Source organism: Lineus longissimus, chromosome 16, assembly GCF_910592395.1.
Source record: "Lineus longissimus chromosome 16, tnLinLong1.2, whole genome shotgun sequence".
Classification (NCBI taxonomy): domain Eukaryota; kingdom Metazoa; phylum Nemertea; class Pilidiophora; order Heteronemertea; family Lineidae; genus Lineus; species Lineus longissimus.
The window spans coordinates 4665275-4689066 of NC_088323.1; the positions used below are offsets into that span (position 1 = coordinate 4665275).

At 40.1% G+C, this 23792-nt stretch overlaps 1 protein-coding gene across 11 annotated transcripts in view; it reads left to right on the forward strand.

Annotated features, from left to right (window-relative positions):
* LOC135500296 (5'-AMP-activated protein kinase subunit gamma-2-like) overlaps nucleotides 1–23792 on the forward strand; it is a 67720-nt gene that overhangs the window by 9623 nt on the left and 34305 nt on the right. For 3 of the 11 annotated variants that reach the window (XM_064791661.1, XM_064791665.1, XM_064791664.1), the window contains exon 1: nucleotides 6646–7782. The exons of 4 other annotated variants lie outside the window; for them this stretch is intronic. In XM_064791661.1, coding sequence (XP_064647731.1) covers nucleotides 7057–7782 — 726 coding nt within the window. In that variant the 5' untranslated portion in view covers nucleotides 6646–7056. Of the gene's footprint in view, nucleotides 1–546; nucleotides 567–6645; nucleotides 7783–17263; nucleotides 17719–17931; nucleotides 17983–23792 lie in introns of those variants that run through there. 4 more of the 11 variants (XM_064791666.1, XM_064791675.1, XM_064791663.1 and 1 more) reach the window with 4 other exon arrangements.

The window sequence follows — 23792 nt, forward strand, 5'->3', positions numbered from 1 at the left end:
TGTATCAGCGAGTCTCTCGTTTGACGTCACTAAGTCAATTTGTCTCCTTTGATTGGTGCGGAGGGGGCGATCAATAGTTGCTATCACAGTGTTGACAGATTCTCTACATTTTTTGCATTGATTGAAAGTGACGTTAGATGACATATCATCCCCACATCCTCGAAATGTTGTGCAAATTATCGACACTGGTGGCAAATGGGATAAACTAATGTGCTTTACCTCTTTTCTGTAGATGTGTTAAAATCAGGAGATCTGATCAGCCGTCTGCATGAAGGTGAATAGCATTATAGAGTACATTCACACAAAAACTTATATCATCTGAAATTCAGAATTGTTGAGGCAAAGCACTGGGACAATTTTTTGGCTCCCAGACAAAAAAGTTAACATCTGGACTGACTCATTGAGTTGGTATGGGTTCCTGTTAGAGCAGCTGGACTGCTTTTGGTGCCTGAAATGAAATGAAAATATGCTGACAGCATCCTGTGGAAGAATTTGTTATCAAGGCCATACAGGAGAACCGGAACCAGTGATGGCAAATATTGTTTTGGGATTACATCAAAGAAAAGGTAATGCTCCTCTAATTATCTCGAAATTATGTGTCCAACTGTTGCACAGATCCAACCAGAAGTGTATCACCAGTGTGATACTTGAAGTAATCTTAGTACGTCACAAAGGTATTGGTTATGTCAGATTTACCTTTATAGTACGTTTATCGGGTAGAAATCGGTAATGGAACATGGTCGGATTAATGGTCTATCTCGGAGGCAGTTCATCTGTTGACAACCTTTTCACTGTAATTAGGGCCATGCAGGAGAACCAATGATGGCAATAATTGCCTCCAGATTCCGTCAAAGGAAAGATATCAGGAATCAGCGATGGGGCTTAATGCTTGTTTAGTATGGAAATTACTTGACTTGAAAAGCCACCAAGCCCAACTAACACTGGCTTGTAAATCTTGAGCAAACATCATGGAGATGGCTCTCCACGTCATCTCGGTCTGGATCAACAAAAATACTACAACGACCTTGAACAAACCAGTGGCGGGTCGAGTGGAGTTCCATTGGCGCTGGTGAAGTTTACCTCCTGAAATATCTACGAGGCTGCTGATTATTGTTAGCAGTGCAAAATGATATGTATGGCACGTGGTACTCATGAGTAGGTGTTCAAGATACCGGCTGCACCAACCGCTAAGTTGATTCAGTCTTTTCATACAGCCGGTGCTGCCATCTAGTACAGATGGAGACGGGCCGGTTGAATGGAATTCAAATAGCAATTGAGAAGTTTGGTAACTTTTCAAAAATGTACTTCTACCCAGGACCTACTGCAAAGTAATTCCCATTGAAAAAGGGCTCGAGTGAGCATTTGCTATCAAATTTGAAGCTGGCGGTCCTTGTTAGCAATGCCAAGGACCGCTGTGGTCCGTACAAACATTGATATCCTATGACCGAGGCCTTTTAGGATTTCCTGTTGAAGTTTCTTCTAACATACTTTCTTAACTTTATCTTTTCAGGTGAGTAAGTTTAATGCCATGACGTCATTTCAAAAATCAAACCAGGTTTGTAAGTCCTTGAACTGTTTGTTTTCCACTGAAAAACGCCAAATTTTCAGCTATCATAGTGGTACTAATGAAGCTACAACTCTATTAGCACCTCAATTAATGCTATTGTGATCTGGGCGACAAATGTGTTGCAAAAGTAGAGTATGATGGTGGTTATAATGCATAATTTTCTCTAAAAAGGTGGACACATTTGCCAGTTCGTATGACTTCAAACCCACCATCCTTGGTGTTGATGATCAAGTGATTAATCAATTATTAAATTGTTCTTGTCAGGAAATTCCCAAAGCGGTTATACTTGTTAGAATGATTAATGAGAAGCAAGAGATGCATTGCCATGGAAATGACTCTGGAATTGACAGGGTCTTGCTATATCTTAGTTACGCTGGCATGATAGAGTTATATGAGCAATATGTGGTAAAATACACTTGACATCTTTGCTTTCACCAGGCGTGGATTATCTGTGATTCTGTTCTGTGGAACATGGATCAAGCCCAAGTGATTCTTATCATTTTCTGTGAATTCGAATTGTCTTTGTCGTATTTTAAGATACAAGTTTATCTTTTCAGTGATAGATTTAGCCGAATCCCATGCCAAGGTCATTTCCAGAGAATATGCCGTCACCATATAGTGTTTCTTCCAGAAAATCGCATTGGCAGGGATTTTGGAAATTAGCAAAGAAAAGGGTAGGGTGAATGAAGAGAAAGGGCCGGGATAACTCAATCCCATCTGTAATAGAACACAATGAGCTGAAAAAAGGCGGGGAGTACTTTAAGAGGGGCAGATTGCTACACCCTTCTATTTCAATTTGAAGAAACACTATATACTCGGCCCATTTTTCAGTTCAGCAATGCTTTTTTATCGTTGACTTTGCAGATGTTTCATTTTGCTTCACCCTGTATCCAATTTCTGTCACTCATTGGTGGCCTCTTGACCCAGATACAATAAAAATACACCTGAGCGTAGGAAGTTGGACATCTCAATATCGTGATCACGCCCATATGGCAGTGGACTGAGCAGCGTTCAATGCAGCCAACAAAATCTCCAGTCTGGGCGAGTTAGATGGAATATGAAGTTTTGCGCTGGAGAATAGCTTGGTCTATTTTGAAAATAGTAGGAGTGAATGTATTTTTCAATAGGGCTAGTGCTATTTATTCCTGAAATGAGAATTGAATGACTGGTTGAATGCACCCATGACCAACTGAGTATCAGTCATGACTTGACAACATGAGCATTTTTGCAACCTTTTTCAAAGTGGGACATCTTGATAGCATTGAACTTCAAAACTACATTCTAAAATACCTTGGTACCGTAAAGTCAACTTTTAAATGAAAAATGCATAAGCCTCGTTCTGAGAGTGGAGTGTTTTGGACACGCAACCAAGATGCTCTACCAAAGTTCCCTCGGGTTGCACTAAAATGTGGAACCATGCACACAGCTCACTTCAGAAGTTTGAGGCTCTCAAAACACTGCTTCAAACACAAATCAGCCAAGGAAGCATCAACCACCCTAAGTTTTTTAATGAGCACTACACGTATTTGCTGAGAAAAACGCTCCAAATAGCCCATTTGCGCGGATTTTAGCGTCACTTGAGCGAGCCGATCCGGACTTCCTATACGCGCTGCCGTAACATAATGTAAACAACGGCGCTACCGGCGCTCCGGGCAGGCGATGGATGGAATTTGCCAAATTCGCACATATTCAAGTTATTTCGTGGCCTATCTTTTTAAGTTTGAGGTATTTTAGAATAGAAATTGAACCCGAGGCGGAGGACCTTGGTTGAGTTACCAAGACACTCGAGGGTGGAGCTAAAATTTCGTCCAAACCCTCGCCTGTCGGCTCGGGTTTGGACTGTATTTTAGCTCCACCCTCGAGTGTCTTGGTAACTCAACCAAGGTCCTCCGCCTCGGGTTCAATTCCTTAATCCAGAAAATTTCTGATGGTAACAAAGAAAAAGATCGGATGTCTCAAGATATCGAGTTATGATGCTTTTTCTTCACATTCTTACCTTGCCAAGCCAAACACAGGAGTTTGTGTGATATGACCTACTTATGACTCAGGGTACCCGCAAAACATCAGTTGATTTCATACCTGCCTGGTTCCCATCATTTCTCTTTCTGTGCAGAGAGTCACATATTTTTGTTTGTGGTAGTCTGCTACATTATTTGCTTGAGGAGTGTAAAATTGAGTAGATCTATAGCTTGGGTGGCGATATCCGAATGTAAAATGGGAGAATTGAGGACGAAGTCAGGACAATGCTGCATGACCCACTTATAACTGAGGTATTCTACTGATGTCAATCATCTGGTCATTTCTGCTTTGTTCCTATTTCTTGTTGTTCTGTGCCGACAGGGTTTGGTCGTGGCAGTCCGTCTGGGTATTTGCTTTCTGGAATATTCAGGGTTACTGTGGATATATCACTTTTTTTGTTTTTGATGCTGTTTTGAGGATTGTTCAATGGAAGTAATGAGGACATCATGTCAATGCCAGCAGACGATGCATTGTTTTGATCTGATCAGACGATGTTGCTGTTGTCTCAGTCTGTGTTGAAATTTGCTTGATTCAGGATTGTTTAACATAGAGGTAGCTTTGTTAGGAATTTCAATGATATTTACGTGGAATTCAATGAAAATTTGCATTGATCTGCACATGACAGACACGACAATACCAGCAGATGACAGCATCGATCAAAGCAGACGATTTTGTTGTGGTCTTGGCTGCTTCAAGGACTGCTCGATACAGGACAAAAAAGTCATGGAATAGCATATTTTTGTTCAGAATATTCACATCACATTGGACAAATTAAATGGAATATAAGTGTATGTCCAGCAATTTTGATGATGATTTTAAACATTAACTCTCGTCACTTTTTTATGCAGCTCAGCAAAGGAAAAACTACGGGACTGATTGACTTCCCGCCACATGTCGGTGCTTGCATCATTCATCCGTCTGCTGCTTTGTCCGCCATTCTGTGTTAACCCAATATTTGTTTTGGTTTGGAGTATGAATCATGGCATGTAGAATGTACATAAAGCTATGCACATGAAGAGTGTAGGAGTTGAAATAGAGGCCTAACGCTTCATTTGTGATGGGGGTGCTGATAGGGCCTAATGGATCTGATATCTAAGTTCAATCATCATTCGTGTGTGGATCATTTGCGTGTTGTGTCGGTTCTAATTTCATTTGTTGGTCCTGATCAAAGTAGCATGGATTATATCTAGGTCCCATAGGGCCTACCAGTATCAACACTGATGTGAATTTTATCTAAAAGTGCTCTGGGGATCACGTTATTGTTCGCATCGGGTCACATCAACAGTTGTGGTAATCGACTTCTGTGATATTTCATTCAGTCCTGACAAAGAGGTTGTCATATTGTCGTCCATTAATAAAAAACCGCCTGAATCAATTGATGACGTTTCATAGTTCTGATCAATCACTAGTATCACATGACTGTATAATTATGAAACACAAAGCGTGTTGCAAGTAATGCAGTGTCCGAGGCGACTGAATGGTCCTTGACTCCTGCACAAGGTGGGTTCTGGGAGCAGCAGATTTGTGGTTTCTGATCTTCCAATTAATCTCTCACCTCCCAGGCATGTCAGACTTTCATTAGCAACCCGAAACTCTTGTCACATCCTGCAATTTGACTTGGAGAAGACGTCCCTGAGTAGATGTGTCATTTGTAAGCAGACTTCTAGACTAGACTGTGACAAGACAGGTAAAAACGTTCACCGCTAGTGCGTTGGAATAGAGTGCACCTGATCATTCTCTAGAGAATAATGGGAAACGCTTCGTGCAAAAAAATCTCTCGGAACACAGAATTCCAATCAGGAGTACACAACATGGCTGAAGTCTGTGTTTGTTGACGCTTTTCTGACTCAAAAACAGTTGGGTTAGATGTGGTTGTTCCTTGGAAGATGCGGGTGTATTTCTGTCATTGGATTATGGTCTGAGGTGTTAGATGCAGTTGTTCCTTAAAAGATGTAGGCTGTTGTCGATGATTGGAATATGGTCTCGTCTGGGGTGTTAGTTAAGATTAAGTATGTTTGTTCTTTATAAAAAAATGGCTTCCAGCAGCAAGTGCAGCATTATTAGAGATCAGCAGAAGTGTGAGGCTGCATGTGGCGGCGCATGATGGCAAGCAGGGGTATCATCCTGTTCTCTTGAATCCCACTCCCGAGTTGTTCCTTTAAAGAGCAAGCCAAATTGCTTAAGAGAAATTGCTCAGAAAACATCTTCAAATTGCTAATGGCAATTGTAAAATCCTTTTGTAATGAAGCTAATCATCAATGGGTTGTACTGGGTGCATGACGAGACAAAACAAATTTGAGATGAATTGGACGCCATTTGCTGGAGAATAGATATAAAGGACTGGTGCGTGTTGATTTCTTAGAGCTGGTCGGCGTGTCGCACTATGAAGCTGGGTAAAGTAGCCACAGTGCTGACCCGGAGTGCTTACAGCGATGGAATAACATATTCAAAAATATGTAATCGGTCATTTTTTCCTGCTTATCAATCTAGCCCGGCTTGTCAGCTATCGATAAAAGGATTATAGGTGTGTTAAGTAAATGGCCAAGTCCACATTTTGAAAGGATATTTCATGAACAGTGTTGTGATTTTTCATGAGGAGGCATGGAAAATCATCTGAAATCCGATTTATAGTTGGTGTTATTCAGTGGATATTGATATCCAATATCTTTTGTCTAGTTCCAATGTGTCTCAGTCAAAAAAGAACTGATGTTGGATCCTTGGTGATATATTCATTCGTTCTTGTTATATTTTCGTTCGTTTGTTCATTCCTTTGGTTTGTTCATTTGTTCATTCAATTTCATACAGTTCTGTTCATAAGTAAAATCTTGCACGCCATCTCTTTTTGCCTCTAACTGGGCTTTCTCTCAATGAATTTCAACAAGTTTCCGATCAGTAGCAGTATTATAGCCAAAAGTGATGTTGAACATGTTGAAATCGTGTTGAAGTTCATTGACGAGAAAATTCGAACTGTTCTTTCAGCAGTCTGGCAGTGACTTCTTCAATTTCAAATATACTGACCTCTGTTGACCTTCTGGTTCGGTCAATAACATGACAATAATCTAAGTTAGACTTTGATCTTAGCTCTAGTGTCATATGCTCTATTCTGAATGGATTATTCGTGAGTGAAGGTTAAATAATTGGATAATCTGTGCTATGATATGTGCCTTATTTCAAATCTCGTTAAAGTCAGGGGGTCAAACTGTGAAATGGCTATAAAAAATCCAGCACTTTACTTTAAATAACTTTGAATATAACAGTGCCTTACTAGATTGGATGTATTCTTGGAATACGGAAATATTGGAGAAAGTTCTTGACCCTAGTTTCTTAACTTACGATATCTCAAAAATCGATTGCAGCAATGGACATGGCATGCTCAGTTTAATACAAGTGCCTTAACAGTTCTTGCCAAATAAGGATTGACACTCTAGGAATACTAAACAGAAGAATAGACTCAACTGTCTGAAACCAAGATGTCTTCTGAAATGAACAGTACAGGAAGCGCCTCTCCCCACTTAATCCGATCGCCAAAGATCTTCCGAGCGTTTTCAAAGGAGAAGAAGACAGCAGAAACGAATGGGGCTCATCACTCATCGTCATTGACTCGATCCACACATGCGTTGCCTAAAGCGAATGGATCGCAATCACCAGCCGCAAAAATCTTCCGAGCTTTGAAAATAGGGCACGAGAGACCAAAATCGGAGGTTCTTGCTAAAAGTCCGGTGAATCGTTCGATTTCTAATGATATCATCGAAAGGCGGAGTCCTTTTTCATCCCCAAAACTCTTCCGTGCTTCGAAAATGGGTGGTGAGAGGCCAAAATCGGAGATTTATGCTAAAAGTCCTGTGAGTCGATCTATCTCGAATGATATCATCGAAAGTCGTAGTCCATGTTCGTCCCCGACTGTTGTACGATCCGGCGGATTTCTCTCACCTAAACTAGTGCGGTCACAGCCTCACTCTAGTCAGAGTAAACCGTCACCTATTCCGCTCAACAGGCCCCAGCGATCGATTAAGGAACCTTTGAATTCACCGGTGTTAATTCGGTCACCGTCCGGATCATTTTCGCCAGTGCTTGTTCGAGCGAATCACGGGAGTAATTCACCAATGCTGGTCAGGGCAAGGAACGATAACTACTCTCCTGTGTTGATGGTCAAGGCGCCCAGGAAGATTGTCAGAGATGATTCGGATAAATCCATGGTAGGTATGAATGCTAATCATGTTTAAGGAATTGATATTAAACCAGAGGTATTGGTTGCCTCACCAAACACCGGGATGTAGGTCAAACCGAGGCAGCATCTGAGGTCAAAACAACAGCTCTACTCAAGTGATGCGTAGTGAGACAACCAATACTGACATGGAGGTATCAATCTTTATTTGAACACACATATTTCAGGCGTAGTCCACTGTGAATCTGCTGCTTTGGTATCATTTTATACCAACTTAGAGGTTCTGGTTGCCTCGCGATAACCTCGCGATATTCATGATCTTTTACCTGTCACTGATAAAAAAATCGATGCGACACATGTGATTTATTTCCCGCCATCAAAAGCTGTCATGCCTGATAATTGAATTGAAGTGACAATAAAGATTTCATGGTTTTTTTCGAACATGGAAATGAGATTTTTATGTAATGCGACATGACCTCTGTAGTGATTTATGTGATATGACATCGTTGTACCAGTTAACCAGTTGATGTTTGAAATGCCAAAGCTTCACAGATGTGCTTATTCTTGGTTCACCGGAGAATAAATTCAGCATTGGCTGCTGAAATGTTACTGGCTTTACACTATTCGAGATGGGTGGTTGAAAAAAAGACCCATCTGACCCATTATCGATTCCACTTCGTTGCCATCGATTTTATACCGATGTGCAAAACATAACATAATCTTAATAATTCAGACGACCTTGACATTTGGAACTAAAATCCAATATTGATTTTCTTACGAATGTAGGATAAACATCTCCTGTCAATTTCAGCTGTTTTTTATGATTCAATTTTGGGATTAGTCGTGTCATTTATCCCGGCTCTTGCATTTGTTGTTGGTGACTTTGTGGGTAGTTGTCCCACTGACTGGAGTGTGGCTACAATCATGGTTAACAGTCTCCCTTGGCACTGACACATGCTGTCCTAAATAGGGAGAGGTGTCCTTATTAGAGAGGATAAATCCAATAGAAATGGCCTTTTCTGGAACAGAATGTGTGTCCTCCAGAGAGGGTGTCCTGTTAACAGTGGTGTCCGCTAGGAGAGATTCCACTCCGAACTAATCATTCCCTGAAAAAATTGGTAGGAGAAATGGCAACTGTAGATGAATTATTGAGATCATCTGATACTGCAGTTATAACTTATCAATGAATAATTCCGGTATTGGTTGCCTCACCAAACACCGGGATGTAGGTCAAACCGAGGCAGCATCTGAGGTCAAAACAACAGCTCTACTCAAGTGATGCGTAGTGAGACAACCAATACTGACATGGAGGTATCAATCTTTATTCGAACACACATATTTCAGGCGTAGTCCACTGTGAATCTGCTGCTTTGGTATCATTTTATACCAACTTAGAGGTTCTGGTTGCCTCGCGATAACCTCTGTTGTCAAAACGAGGCTACTCCATTACAAACAAAACATAACCAAGGTGTTTTAGAATCTGCAATACCCGTCAGGCTAATCTATTGCCAGAAATACTGAATGCTGTGGTTAGCCCAAATAAATCTTCTTACCCACAACCTGCATCAACCTCACCTCATCAATTGACTCCTGTCACATTCCAGGATAATCTACATAATTCGATTTCCGTTTGCGAGGAAGCTATGATTTCCTCCAGTCTCTGATTGCGTGTCTGTAATGGCTGTTCCTGGATTGGTTAGTAAATATGATGGGAGCAGCAGTGGTGTAGTGGCTTGGGTCACTGACTAGCGGTCATGAGTTCACTGGTTCGATCCCCCACTGTTGGTGTTAGACTCTAGGCAAATATCTTTGCTTTGCATGCCTAGCTACACCCGGCTGTGTTATTGGCTACCAGGCGGCAATGCTCAGATTGTAGCGCTGATTGAGCAGCTCATCTGAGGTCTACTGAAAGGTTTCTGGATAGACGGGGTTAAAGTGTCAAGTCTGATGATAATTAACCTATACTATTGTTGATATCAGACTATAAACCCAAATCTTAACCCTTCTTAGATTAGAGAATGGCTACTTGCATAACGCACCACCAGAGAATTCTGTGGTTAGCGTTTCAAATACCTCTCAGTGGCTATCTAACCAATCGCCTCCATCGCCTTCATCCATTTACTCCTATCATACCAGAAAAATCTATGATAATTCGATTTCTACGCTTGAGATAGCTGATTATTTCCTCCATTCTCTTGATTGCCTGTTTTCCAATGGCTATCAAATTGCCAGGCTGATCGGTAAACATGATGGAGACTCCGGTAGAAACTGCTCGCGGCGAAGCAATCAGTGGTTTGTTTAGAATGACGATGAAGGTACTTTTACAGGTATCGAATTTTGAAATGTCTTCGGGCACAGGCTGGCAACCTCGTATTAAGATGTAGATCATCAGGTTCGAAATGGCCATCCAGGCCTTTCGATTACATCATTTTCACACCGCTATACGGTGTAGGAAATTTGGCATGTCCCCAAATTAGGCCCTGAAAAAATGTCCCCAAAATAGAAAGAAAAATTTTTTTTTTTTTTTTTAAGGGGTAATTTGACCCCCTGAAGCGTTTTTTGACACCTTAAATGACCAAATCTCATCCTAAATGGCCTAATTTGATACTTTTCATCCTAAAATTATGAGTTTTCAGGTGCATGTGACAATGTCAGACAATAAGGACGTCGATGTTCAGGCAAATTGGCACGACGAAATGTCCCCAAATTAAGCTAAAAAGAACAAAAAACATGTCCCCAAAATAGGCTAAAAAAATACAGGGTGTAGAGGTCTCCATGTAATTGAAAGGCCTGCCATCAGTACCTCATTTCCGGTTTGAGTGTGGCTAACTGAGCTCTGCCTCCCTGACAAACTTGTGGTGTTGCTTCCATTGTGTCCAACATGTTCCCTGGGAATGTCCAATAAGCCAACCAAAGGTTTTTTGTGTGTTGCGCTTTTACAAGCAAACAAGAGAACATGGAACAAGGAAAAACGCCTTAAGCGAACAGTGTAAGGATACGCGTCCTCAGATCAGGCTTTTTTACTTCTACGTCTTAAAGTACAGTCATTGTTTGCCCTGTAACCTACGTATTCATGATCTTTTACCTGTCACTGATAAAAAAATCGATGCGACACATGTGATTTATTTCCCGCCATCAAAAGCTGTCATGCCTGATAATTGAATTGAAGTGACAATAAAGATTTCATGGTTTTTTTCGAACATGGAAATGAGATTTTTATGTAATGCGACATGACCTCTGTAGTGATTTATGTGATATGACATCGTTGTACCAGTTAACCAGTTGATGTTTGAAATGCCAAAGCTTCACAGATGTGCTTATTCTTGGTTCACCGGAGAATAAATTCAGCATTGGCTGCTGAAATGTTACTGGCTTTACACTATTCGAGATGGGTGGTTGAAAAAAAGACCCATCTGACCCATTATCGATTCCACTTCGTTGCCATCGATTTTATACCGATGTGCAAAACATAACATAATCTTAATAATTCAGACGACCTTGACATTTGGAACTAAAATCCAATATTGATTTTCTTACGAATGTAGGATAAACATCTCCTGTCAATTTCAGCTGTTTTTTATGATTCAATTTTGGGATTAGTCGTGTCATTTATCCCGGCTCTTGCATTTGTTGTTGGTGACTTTGTGGGTAGTTGTCCCACTGACTGGAGTGTGGCTACAATCATGGTTAACAGTCTCCCTTGGCACTGACACATGCTGTCCTAAATAGGGAGAGGTGTCCTTATTAGAGAGGATAAATCCAATAGAAATGGCCTTTTCTGGAACAGAATGTGTGTCCTCCAGAGAGGGTGTCCTGTTAACAGTGGTGTCCGCTAGGAGAGATTCCACTCCGAACTAATCATTCCCTGAAAAAATTGGTAGGAGAAATGGCAACTGTAGATGAATTATTGAGATCATCTGATACTGCAGTTATAACTTATCAATGAATAATTCCGAGAGATTGGTTGGCCCCAATCACAGAGAGGTCATTTGAGGTAAGAGTTGTTTGTGCGCAGACAACCTTGAGATAAAGTCTGCTCCAATGTACAGGGTGTCTATGAAAACATGGCCCTTTTTCATCAGCGTATTATCCAGGATCTACTAAAGAAATTACATCAAACTTGTATCTAAAGCTTCTAGTTTGTGGTGGTATCACTTTTATTAGTCTACATATTTTTACTCAAAAATTATTTCTTCTCTGAAGGATATTGTGGTCATGTTTTGATTAACACCCTGTAGTGTACGCTATCAGCAGTACTGTGGCAATATTGATCAACGTGGGGAAGGAACCACTTGGTGTTTGTTTTGTTATTTTGAGCCACTTGATTGAGTTGGTTCTTCGCTCAATTTTCATGATGTGGCTGAGTTGTTAAAATCCCCGGGCCTCTGATTATTTTTATTATCAGTTTGAAGAACACAACCAAGAGGGCTCTTCATCAAGCCAGTTGAAAAAAATCCATTCCCCTTTGTCCTTTTCACGAATTTTGATTTCTGCAGATTTTGGAATTTCTTTTGTGGTTTTAATTTTTTACACATCGACGACAATAAAATGCCAGTGAAAATGTTTTTGAAAAATTCTGGCACCATCCCATAACATAATCGTACCTGCACACTAAACCTGTTGTGAGAACAAGGCAGAGCAGATTGCCATGTTAACAGACCACAACCCATCCTTGACAAGGTCGCCGGAACCGCAGAACATTAGGCTGGCTGTAAATATTTCCGATAAAACCCACAAATGTTCCCCATCCATCCTGAATGGTTTGCTTCATTGTAATGTATGAGGTATTGGTCATTTCTTTCTCCAGGGAAAATCTGGGGTGATTGACATTTTCATTGTGCCTTAGGTCTGAGATGTACACACGATTATCTCTGGGTATCGATTGATTCAATTACCTTCTAAGGTATCTCTCGTGGCCAACCAGTTGGTGGAATGCTTTTGAGTTGTTGGTTACACTGAGATGTGAGACTTTCAGGTAAGTCTTTTGTTCATCTCATTTCCTATCAAGTCAAGGTATGACCCTTTTGCTAACCCTTTTGCTTCCAGCCATTTCGGTCACTAAGATACTGGCAGCAACTCACCAACCTTGCTAACCTCCAGCATGATTGGATAACGAGTTACTCCTTTTCAATAAGGTGGAGTTTCTGCATTCTTGCAATGGTTTCAGGTCAAGTTTTTCATTATTTCTTTTTCTTATATTTTCAGGTGAGTACTGTTTTGCAAGTTTCCTGGTACCAGAGGGGGTAAGTTATCTTGTGCAGTGTCACGTAATGGATTTTGCAAGTTCCAGAGGGGGTAAGTTATCTTGTGCACTGTCACGTTATGGATTTTGCAAGTTTCAGAGAGGGTAAGTTATCTTGTGCAGTGTCACGGTATGGATTTTGCAAGTTCCAGAGCGGGTAAGTTATCTTTTGCAGTGTCACGTTATGGATTTTGCAAGTTCCAGAGGGGGTAAGTTATCTTGTGCAGTGTCACGTTATGGATTTTGCAAGTTCCAGAGGGGGTAAGTTATCTTGTGCAGTGTCACGTTATGGATTTTACAAGTTCCAGAGAGGGTAAGTTATCTTTTGCAGTGTCACGTTATGGATTTTGCAAGTTCCAGAGAGGGTAAGTTATCTTGTGCAGTGTCACATTATGGATTTTGCAAGCTCCAGAGGGGGTAAGTTATCTTGTATAGTGTCGTGTCATGGATTTTGCAAGGTCGCCTCTTCCCAATACTGATTTTGTTCAGCTACTATTACTATTGTTATTGAAAAAGTTACTTTCCGGCTAATCAATTTCAGGAGTGTACATTTCCTATGGAAATAGTCCCTATATCAGTTCACCATTATCTGTTTCATTCTTCCATGAATCCAGGGTCGCAGGCATCCCATCTTCTTTTCCCAGCATCGTAATTCTTCAAAAGAAACACTTCTTTGAAAGTGAATAGCATATCCTTTGATGAGAGAATGTACTTTTTACCTTTCTTCTTAAGGAGGTATTTCACATCTTTATCGGTGATTCATTAAATTGATTCGCTGTTGGTATCACACGGATGGCCACATGTTTCCTCCTCTTAGTTATTAAGCTGCCTCTCAGTTCTGGAATTATGCTCAAGTAAAAAATGTGATGATGGCATAAATGTCATCAGGGTACGTTAATGAACCCTGGAGCCATGGTGTACAAAATTAATAATTTTGCGCAGCCAGGGTTGGTGTTGGGTGATTACCGCATTTTACTATGAAAGTCTTTCATATCTTTCCTACTCTCGTTGCTTCTATTACATGCTGCCAAATTAATCCTGTCGTTTTGTACTGTCGTAATCTTCATGACACACGACGCGTATGTTATAGACAGGAAAAAAATGTAATTGTCACAGTCACTGACGCCGTCTTATTGTAAGCTCTCTGTCAGCTCAGGAATTACATTAGTGTACAACTAGCAAAAGTTTAGCTGCAAAACGTTGATGGCACGAAACATCTTCTTCAAATCAATGCACTAAGAAAATGCCACCCCTATTATGAAGGCCTGTTGCAAGCTTTTAGGACATGGGGGGGGCAAAACACCTCTTTGTCCTCGATCAGTCTGAAAATCAACGAAGATCTGCCTTAAAACATGTTTCAGGTGGCCCTGGGGGGGGGGGGGGGCATTCGCTCTGTGTACCCCTCTACAGCACCAGTGTCATTGGCTCAACTTCTGCTATTATACATGACATACTTTTGCATCCACAACATGAATGACTGGGACGTCCTCTTCAAAAAGTTTCCCTTTGTTGTATTAGATACTGTGCTGTCTTTTGTTGTAAGATGAGGATACAGAAAAAGAATGATAATGCATTAGAGTTCAGACGGATCTAACACAGACATCTTCTCAGGGGTTTCACTCCTCTATTGTATCTTAATGCATTTGCTGCATCTGCAAGGCAGACGACATTATCCCTGTCCCTTTGATGTTACCTGGTGACAAGCTTTGTTGCTGATGCAGTCATAAAGGAATGTGACCGTGTTTCTGTGCATTTCAGTTTTGCTTCTGTGCCATAATATCATTGCAGATTTTGTTGCCTTATCTCAGATATTTTGCTGAAAAGTTGCTGAGGTTCATCATCGTGATCATCCCTCCACCAATTTGCATTGACTTCACTTCTTGCAAGTCGAACTTGCCAAGGGTTTACAGTCTTTGACTGGCATTGTATTTTGAAAGCATTCAAGTGCCAAACGGGACTAGTTCCGAACTTTCTTCAGGAGGTATCAACGGATGATATCCTGGAAAAGGAACCGGTTTGGCTTGCTCTGGGATTACTTTCAGAAATATTATGTTTATCAATGGAATTGCCATTCCATGATGACTCTTGGAGATTCCATTCCTTGATTATCTTTTGGTTTTCCATTCCATAACTATATTGGGCTTTCTATCCCATGATTATCCTTGCATTTTCCTTTCAATCACCATCTTGGGGCTTTCCATCTGTGATTTAAGTTGGGATTTTCAGTTTTTGAATCTTCCAAAAAGATATCCTCATATATTTTCGGGGAAATTACTGCCGCATTTACACAAATCAAGACTATTTTGGAATGAGAATTGCTCTGGATTATTGTCATTTGGATTAAGATGCCGAATAAGAAAGAGGCCACCATGCCATATACGGCATGCCGTCTGTTCCAGAATGAAATGCATTCTGGTAAGTGTGGCAAGATGGAAGCGACCCTACCAAAACTGGTAAGTGTTGAACACCATTGCTGGTGAGCAAAAAGCAGTAGACTTTTCAGTGGCTTTGGTAACTAGATGAACATTTTCTACCTCCGTTTGAGTAAGTTTCGATGGAAACGAGATGAGAAAACAATAGGGAAGTGTCCAGACTGATTGTGCCATCAGAATTTCAAAGCTGTGGTAACCTCTCCACATTTCACTGCGCTGCCAAGCTTGTTCAACGTTGAGTTGTAAACAACCAGTGAAATAACCACTGAACAATAGTTGCTTCCAGTTTTTAGAAAAATAAAAAACTCAATTATTAAATATGTTTCGTTGACAAAGTAGTTTGAAGCATTTTCAACTACTGTACAATCAGTTTGATATGCATTCGCTTGCCTGTCACAGTTTGCAGTATTTCCATCTGTTGGCGAGAGAAAGAACCAGAGTGGTTCCTTGTCAAGTGGGGAGATGCTGGATTGGCAGCAAAATGTCTTGTAAACAAAGCATGTCCTGAAGCACCTCGCAAATGAGAGACTTGTCCAGGTGACCTGCCATAATTATCACATGGCAAAAATCTGTCTTTGTGTCATCGACCTGCAATAGATATCAAACTGGTCGATGTCGAATGTTACCGATGTCGAATGTTACCTGTGGGGGCCATCATTTTCATGGAAGGAATTGGGTCATGTTTTGAATATTGTCGCCATCGAAGAAAATATATGAGATTATTTGAGGAGTCTTAAGTTAATTTCATTGACCTGACCACTTGATATGAAATAAAATTAGATTTCCGTTGTCCCAAATTTAATAGTAATTGTCACTGTAAATGTGGCGAATAGTGCATACTTTGCATGAACTGAAGTTAAAAAATGCGTGATTTGTCTCAAGGGTTTGCGCAATTTGACATTAAGATATCGTGTTCAGGGTCGTTGCCCCTGTGCCTTTTTTGGTCTGTGGGTTATGGTGTCACTCTTGGTGGCCTATATGACTAGTGACATGTGTAGGAAGGTTGATGTTGCTATTGTGCTGTTGGTTTGCATGACAGGTTAATGAGTGTTTAAAAATATAAAAATATTTATAAAAATACTGTGGTTGACATATCTGTGCCATGATTGTTATCTATCACAGATATGATTATGCGCGTGATTGTTTTATTAAATATTTTGGAGGATTTTCAAAAAATCTAGATGTATTTTAAGAATATTATATATGAGTTATTTGTGCCAGAGTTATTTTTAGTTGGCACTGGTAAATCATCACGGGCAAGTTATTATTAAAGTTGTTATTGTGCACTTATAAATCATTACAGGTTACTAAAACTATAGAAACGGTAGGCATATATGTGCCAATGTTTACACCTGCCATGCATCACCCTAGTCCTCCTATGGCTCAAACACCCCAGTACGGCGAGAAGGTTACTTTTGAGTAGCGTTGGTTTATTTTCCACCCTTTTGCCATTGAGGGAAAGGCTTTGATATTGGCAGTGCTAAAATTTTGCTGTCATGAAAACAACATAAAAAAAAAAAAAAAAAGGAAGTAATCATATCAAAAAGAATAGGCGATGTAATTCCTATGTCATGAAGACCTTCTTTAAAAAAAACTATTTTCATGTGCGTGATATTTAGGTCAGCTGTTTGCAATTTGTGATCATGTAGTAAACAAAGGGGTTAATTGGAAGTATTTGACCTTTGATATAAATGTAGGCCACATTGACTCTTAACTAGGCCTCATTTTCGGTGATAAATCATTATACTATCATGTTAGACCTACTTCAAGAGAACTTTAGGAAGTGTATGCAGTTCTTCCAGTTTTAAGACATGAACAACATGTGCAAATGTTATTTTAGGATAGCCTTGAAATTATGCTATTTGCAAGTGCAGTGAAAATGCTTGGATAAATGGACTTGCGCTGTGCATATTGGCAAGTCCAAGTGCCTTTGTAAGGATCAACAAGATCTACCTTCACCACAGTTAAAGGCTTTACACTGGTTAATTGAGACAAGTGTCTCATTGTCATTTTGCACATGACTTCAGGAATTGTAGCCTGTTTATGTGTTCTCCGTCAAAGCTCCACTTTTTTTCCTTCAAAGTTTAGATGCAACAGTATTGTTCTTGTGGATGAATGTAAACTTCTGGATTGCAAAACTATCTTAGACTTGGCATGTATCAAACACTCCTGGATTAAAAAAACTTGATAATCATTCGGGATTAAATCCATTGCCATGACTGAGAAAAATCCCTGGGTGAAGCAAAAACAAGCAAAGCGGAAGAATGGTGTGGCAGGGCCTCCCATGTCTATGGTAAGTTACAAATGCAAACACAAATCAGTTGCAAATATCTGCTCAACTGGAACAATCCATGATGGCAGTCGGGGGAAGAACCCTTCTAAAGTATCCCCCAAACAAAGTCAAATCAAATGAAAAAAAAAGTTGATCTTCTCTTGGTGTTAAAGTCCCGCTGCCAAACATGATGGAGTCCATGATTTAACACACCATTTCGATATTCTATTCTAGTTCTATGGCAGTTTTCCTTTGCCCTCTCGTGGCAGTAGGGGACAGGTAAAGGTCAGTAGATTCATCAATTTGAAGAAAGTATATGTCCATATTCCCTAAAAAATACCTCACCCGCAAACAAGCAATTTTTGTTGCTGCAACCTGCAGTTAACAAAAACAGCTGCTTTGTAATCTTTGCAAACCATTTCTTTTGTCTATATTCCTCGCTCAGTGCAGAAGACGGTATAAGTCGGGTATAAAGATGACCCGAAGACTACATGCAATTTGGCATGGCATCATCATATTCAGTCTAGTTCAGTTCACTTTGCACAAAAAAAATACTTTGAACCATCTGTTTTCCCAATATTTTCAGCACTAGAAGGCATTCTCATTGAAATTCTGGCTCCCAACTCAACATATGGAGTATTGTGCCTGTTATGCACATGAATTATAGATTTCTTTCCACAAAACGCCCACTTCTGATGAGTTTAGTTGAATATAGGGCAGTGTCACACAAGCATATCATAATCTTCATCAATAGATGGCCTCAGGTTGATGGATGTACATGTACATACATCTATATGTGGGTCAAGGTTTAACCCATTTCTGACTGGCACATTTTTGAAAAAGAAATAAGACAAATTGACAAGCACCCGGCCCACACTTCCATCTGATCTGACAGACTATGAAGTACTCCTTCCATTATCTTTCTCTTATAGTCGACTCCAAAATTTGCATCACTCCATCTTGGAGCCAAGTATGACAATGTTCTGATGGTGAAGTGTTTTGCACTCTCCTGCGCAGCGGCGGGAAAACCAATAAATGCGTTCAGAGCATTAGTTTTTCATTTGAGAAGCTCTTCCCGCGGCTGTAGGATACTGTAAACCAGGAAATATTCATGGCCATTTAATTTCGCAGTTTCGTGAAATTGCAATTTCTGCACACTATTAATTGAGCGAATTTAGGAAATTAATTGACAACCCTGTAACAGTTATTTTAGTCAAAGTTTCTTTTTCACTGTCATATTTCTTGGCGATTATTTGTAAATGTGAAAACGCAAAAGTAAAAGGTGGAAATATTTCTGGGTTTGGAAGTAGTTGATAGATGACTATGCTGTAGTTCACCAAGTAAAGTTACAAGTGGTAATATTTGCATTTAGCCATATTCATAAATAAGAACAAAACAACGCATTTAACTTATTGTTACAGGAAGTCATACTTTTCACGAAAATTCTCTGTTGAAGTGTTTTGCACTCATTATTTCCAAGGCATCAGTGTATGCATTCTCCTGAGGAGTTGGAGAGTGTTTTATTTTGACTATCAATACTTTCTGTAGTGCTGGCCTGTATTTGACTGGCTAAGAACATGCAAAGTAGAAGCAATTTGATTCTTTGTGGTACGCACGATTGGTGATTACATGGTTCCTGTGTGGATGGCGGCAGCTCTAAGATGCATTGGAAAATGCGCAAAAACATTGAATGGACCAACAATTTATGTCTTCTTGTGGATTGGATGTATATAATTATGCAGTGCCCACTTCATTAAAACCCTGTTATTGTCTCTCCCTTCAACAGGAGAACTCATAGCAACATCATTTTCCACCATATCGGCAAAGTCACAATACTGTCTGGCAGTGACCGGCTGAAGCAATATTTCACCTGCCCACTATTGTTGTATAGTCCCTTTAACATCAGCACTGAAGAAATAGTATAACTTGCATAATTTTCATCGTCTGAGCTGCCAGTCTAAATTAAGAATATCATGAATGGCCATTTCCATGGTCCTATTCAGAAGCTGTCTTCTGCAATGGGATATTGAATAGATTGCGAAATTCATAACTAAAACTTCGATATTTTTAGACACGAGAGATTGTTTTGAATACTTTTTATTGGTCTACTGATAGAATTGAATAGAGTGGAGCGTTCTAGGCGGATGTTATTGTCAAATAACCACGATTCTACCCGGCAATTGAGGTCTCTATTGACGAGCGAGCGTAGTATTGTTGATTCTGGTCTGTTTACATTTTCGGTGAGTTCGTTGAATCGAAACGTGTCCAAATCGTCGAATCGTGTCCAAATCTTGCTCACTAACGGATATTTTCATGGATGATTCTATTGGATTAACTAGGTCTGGAGTTGTATTGGGTATTTGATCAAATAGAGCTTTATGCCCGTTTGGACATGCAGTTATCACAAAGTTTCTTATCAAAGCAATGTAGGATTGCTTGGTGAATCGTAAATGTTGTTCATGATGGTTTCAGGGTTGTAGACACTATTCAGGTTGTCAAGCGTTTGGGTGCTACCGTTACATGGAAAAATTTTACTTTTTGATACACATTTTACTTATTTTTCCTGGTACACTTGAAGACATAACATGTGATTTGGATTTTGCATCCGGTTACCCATGCCAATGAATATGTATCCCTTGGTTAGGCCTTGGGTACCTTAGTCACTTATCAATGGGATGCTGTCGACCGTGGTGTTGATTCAAAGGACTGGAATGAGTATTAGGGGAGAGTCTCAAATGCTACTGGTACCTGAAGGGTTAAGGCAGTTATTTATCTGGAGCCTTTGTCTGACACTTGCCATTTTGGCATCAACACCCACCACAGCAGCATATTGACACTAAACCGCCATGAAAGCTTCTGATGAAATATTGGCCGAAGTCACTGATGGGAAATTGGCCGCAAGTCTCCTTCCTCTTCCTACCATATTGATTTGATTACATTCCTGACATGTATGACTCAGCATACCAGCCGTTCCTACCCACCTTATGATGGTATGGTCCAAAATGTTGGGGAAGTGGAGTGAGGTTGTACTGGCGGCCTTGAACGGCGCTTCCCACTCTCGTGAAGCGGGTAATCACCTGATCGTGTCTATGCTCAATGGATGTTTACACAGTTGTCATGTTTGGCAGCAGTATGTGACAGTACCGTTGGTATCAGCTGATTTGGGTAGATTACCACTGAGTGTGATCAGTCTGATTTAGGGAGCAGATTTTACATCAAATTTCTAACATTTTGGTAATGTTTCAGCCAAGCTGTTTATTCGGTGAAAATGGAATAATCTTTAAAATTCTACGTTGTCTTCTGATCTCTATGGATAAATGTGGATGCTATGTACAGTGGAACCTCCCCTAATGGACACCTCTCTAATAAGGACACCACCTCTTTCAGTATTTTGGCATATTGCACTCAAATTCAAGGATTTGGTTGGTGGCATTCAAGGATGTGGTCTGTGAAATTCAAGGATTCCGTGGGTTGGGTTCAGAGAATTGGTTGGTCGAATTCAAGGTTGATCTTCTTCCTCAGCCTTTGGTTGATCTTCTTCCTCAGCCTTTGCCCTTTGCAAGGCTCAGTGTTACTGCTGTGCAACCTGTTCAATATTCACACCTATCGTCAACTCAAAGCAGATAGCTGACACTTGACACCATCAACTTATAACGGCTGACCTTGAAATCATCAGCTTATGATGGATAGCTCATAACACTTGACCTTGAAACTATCAACTTATGATAGATGGGCCAAGACACTTGACCTTGAAACTATCAACTTATGGTAGATGGCTCATGACAATTGACCTTGAAACTATCAACTTATGATAGATGGCTGACTTGACCTTGAAACTATCAACTTATGATAGATGGGCCAAGACACTTGACCTTGAAACTATCAACTTATGATAGATGGGCCAAGACACTTGACCTTGAAACTATCAACTTATGATAGATTGCCCAAGACACTTGACCTTGAAACTATCAACTTATGATAGATGGCTCATAACACTTGACCTTGAAACTATCAACTTATGATAGATGGCTGACAACACTTGACCTTGAAACTATCAACTTATGATAGATGGCTCATAACACTTGACCTTGAAACTATCAACTTATGATAGATGTCTGACAACACTTGACCTTGAAATTATCAACTTATGATAGATGGCTCATAACACTTGACCTTGAAACTATCAACTTATGATAGATTGCCCAAGACACTTGACCTTGAAACTATCAACTTATGATGGCTCGTGACAATTGACCTTGAAACTGTCAGCTTATGATGGATGGCTCATATCACTTGACCTTGAAACTATCAACTTATGATAAATGGCTCATGACAATTGACCTTGAAACTATCAACTTATGATAGATGGCTCATGACAATTGACCTTGAAACTGTCAACTTATGATAAATGGCTGACAACACTTGACCTTGAAACTATCAATTTATGATAGTTGGCTCATGACAGTTGACCTTGAAACTATCAACTTATGATAGATGGCTCATTATATTTGACCTTGAAGCTTCATATTAGGTCTTAAAACATTTGTCCTTGTAACTATCTACTTATGATAGATAGCTACAACACTGTTAACTTATTAATGTATGTCTGTAACATTTGAATTTGGAACCATCAACTTATGGTAATGGAATGCTCTAAGTAGTAGACCGTATGATGAGAGAAAACACTATTGGCACAGTGAACTGCTAGTGTACCTGACTATCTCAAGTTGATATGGACTCGGCATTGATCCAAAGTATATTTATAAAGCAAGCATCCCTGTAATGTGATGGATAAATACATGTACAGACAAACTACGCACATGCATTATGTCTGTACTCAAACGGCACAGAAGTGTAAAGCAAGGAAGTTATATTTGTGCCACACCCTGTGTAGACCTGCACTATTTGTTTACATGATGCTTTGCGGATTGAGTGTGCGCTAAGGATCTCACAATCTCCACAGCTTGGCTTCCATCTGGAATAGCATAGCTCGTAGCTTGGCTAAGTATTAGCCTCTGTAACAGTTGTGTAGACCAACAGTATAGGAATGCTAGCAGGTAGTATGTTAGCCTCAGGGTAGCCATATCATTTAGGAATACGTGGGCAGATGTCAAAGTCAGTGTCTGATGGTCCTCTTTTATACTTTACGAGTCCATGGATGGTAGTTGCGGGTTTAGATATAGTGACGTGTGATACTGAAGGAATTTCATTCTCTGGTTGGACTTCTTGGACATTGGTCTCTGGATTTGTCAGCCTGTGGACTTCATACATTACTGGATGATAACGGAGAGATAGATGTGTCCTCATTCTTTAGTTCATGGCATTCTTTGATGCCGGTATCAGTTGGTTGCTTTTTATCTTACATTCGTCCATCATCAGATGATGATAACAAATATAAATCTGTCAGCATGTGCTACTATAGAAATGATTTAGCACCTCTTTATATCATTTTAGTTGATAGATCATGCATATTTAGCGAATAGCCTGTTGAAGCTGATGCTGGATGTTCCTCCATTGTCGTGTGCATCAGCCAGTGTACTGCAGGCTGCATTGTGTTGTTCAAGAGCAGAATTCGATATATTCTTATGGATTCGGATTCGTAATTGCATGGATCTAACAGTGCCAGTGGGTATACTTTAGCTTCAGTGTTGACAAATCATTTCGTTCGCTAGATCGTCTAAAGTGGGCATACATTAACATCTTTGGTAGACATCTCTTGTCATCATCATAACGGCATTGTATCCAAATCGTATGATTTTGCTGATATTAATCATCTGTATATCAGTCTACACAACACTGCTGTTGAAATTAACATTCACACAGTTTGCAATTTTCAAATTCATATTCATTTTTCAAATCTTTGAACAAACTGACTTGGCCTTTAAGTCATCAATACGCCCTGTAAATACTGTACTACATATTGCTCTCTCATTGAATGTATTGAATCCCTTGTGTACATTTGATCAAGGCACTGTGCACTGTAGCAGCTGCATGAATTTGGGCCTCCAGGGATATTTGTCCATATCGTTTGTAAATGTGCTGATCTCATTTCACTCATCCTTCTGGTGCTGTGTGGTGTATGATTTGTTAGGAAA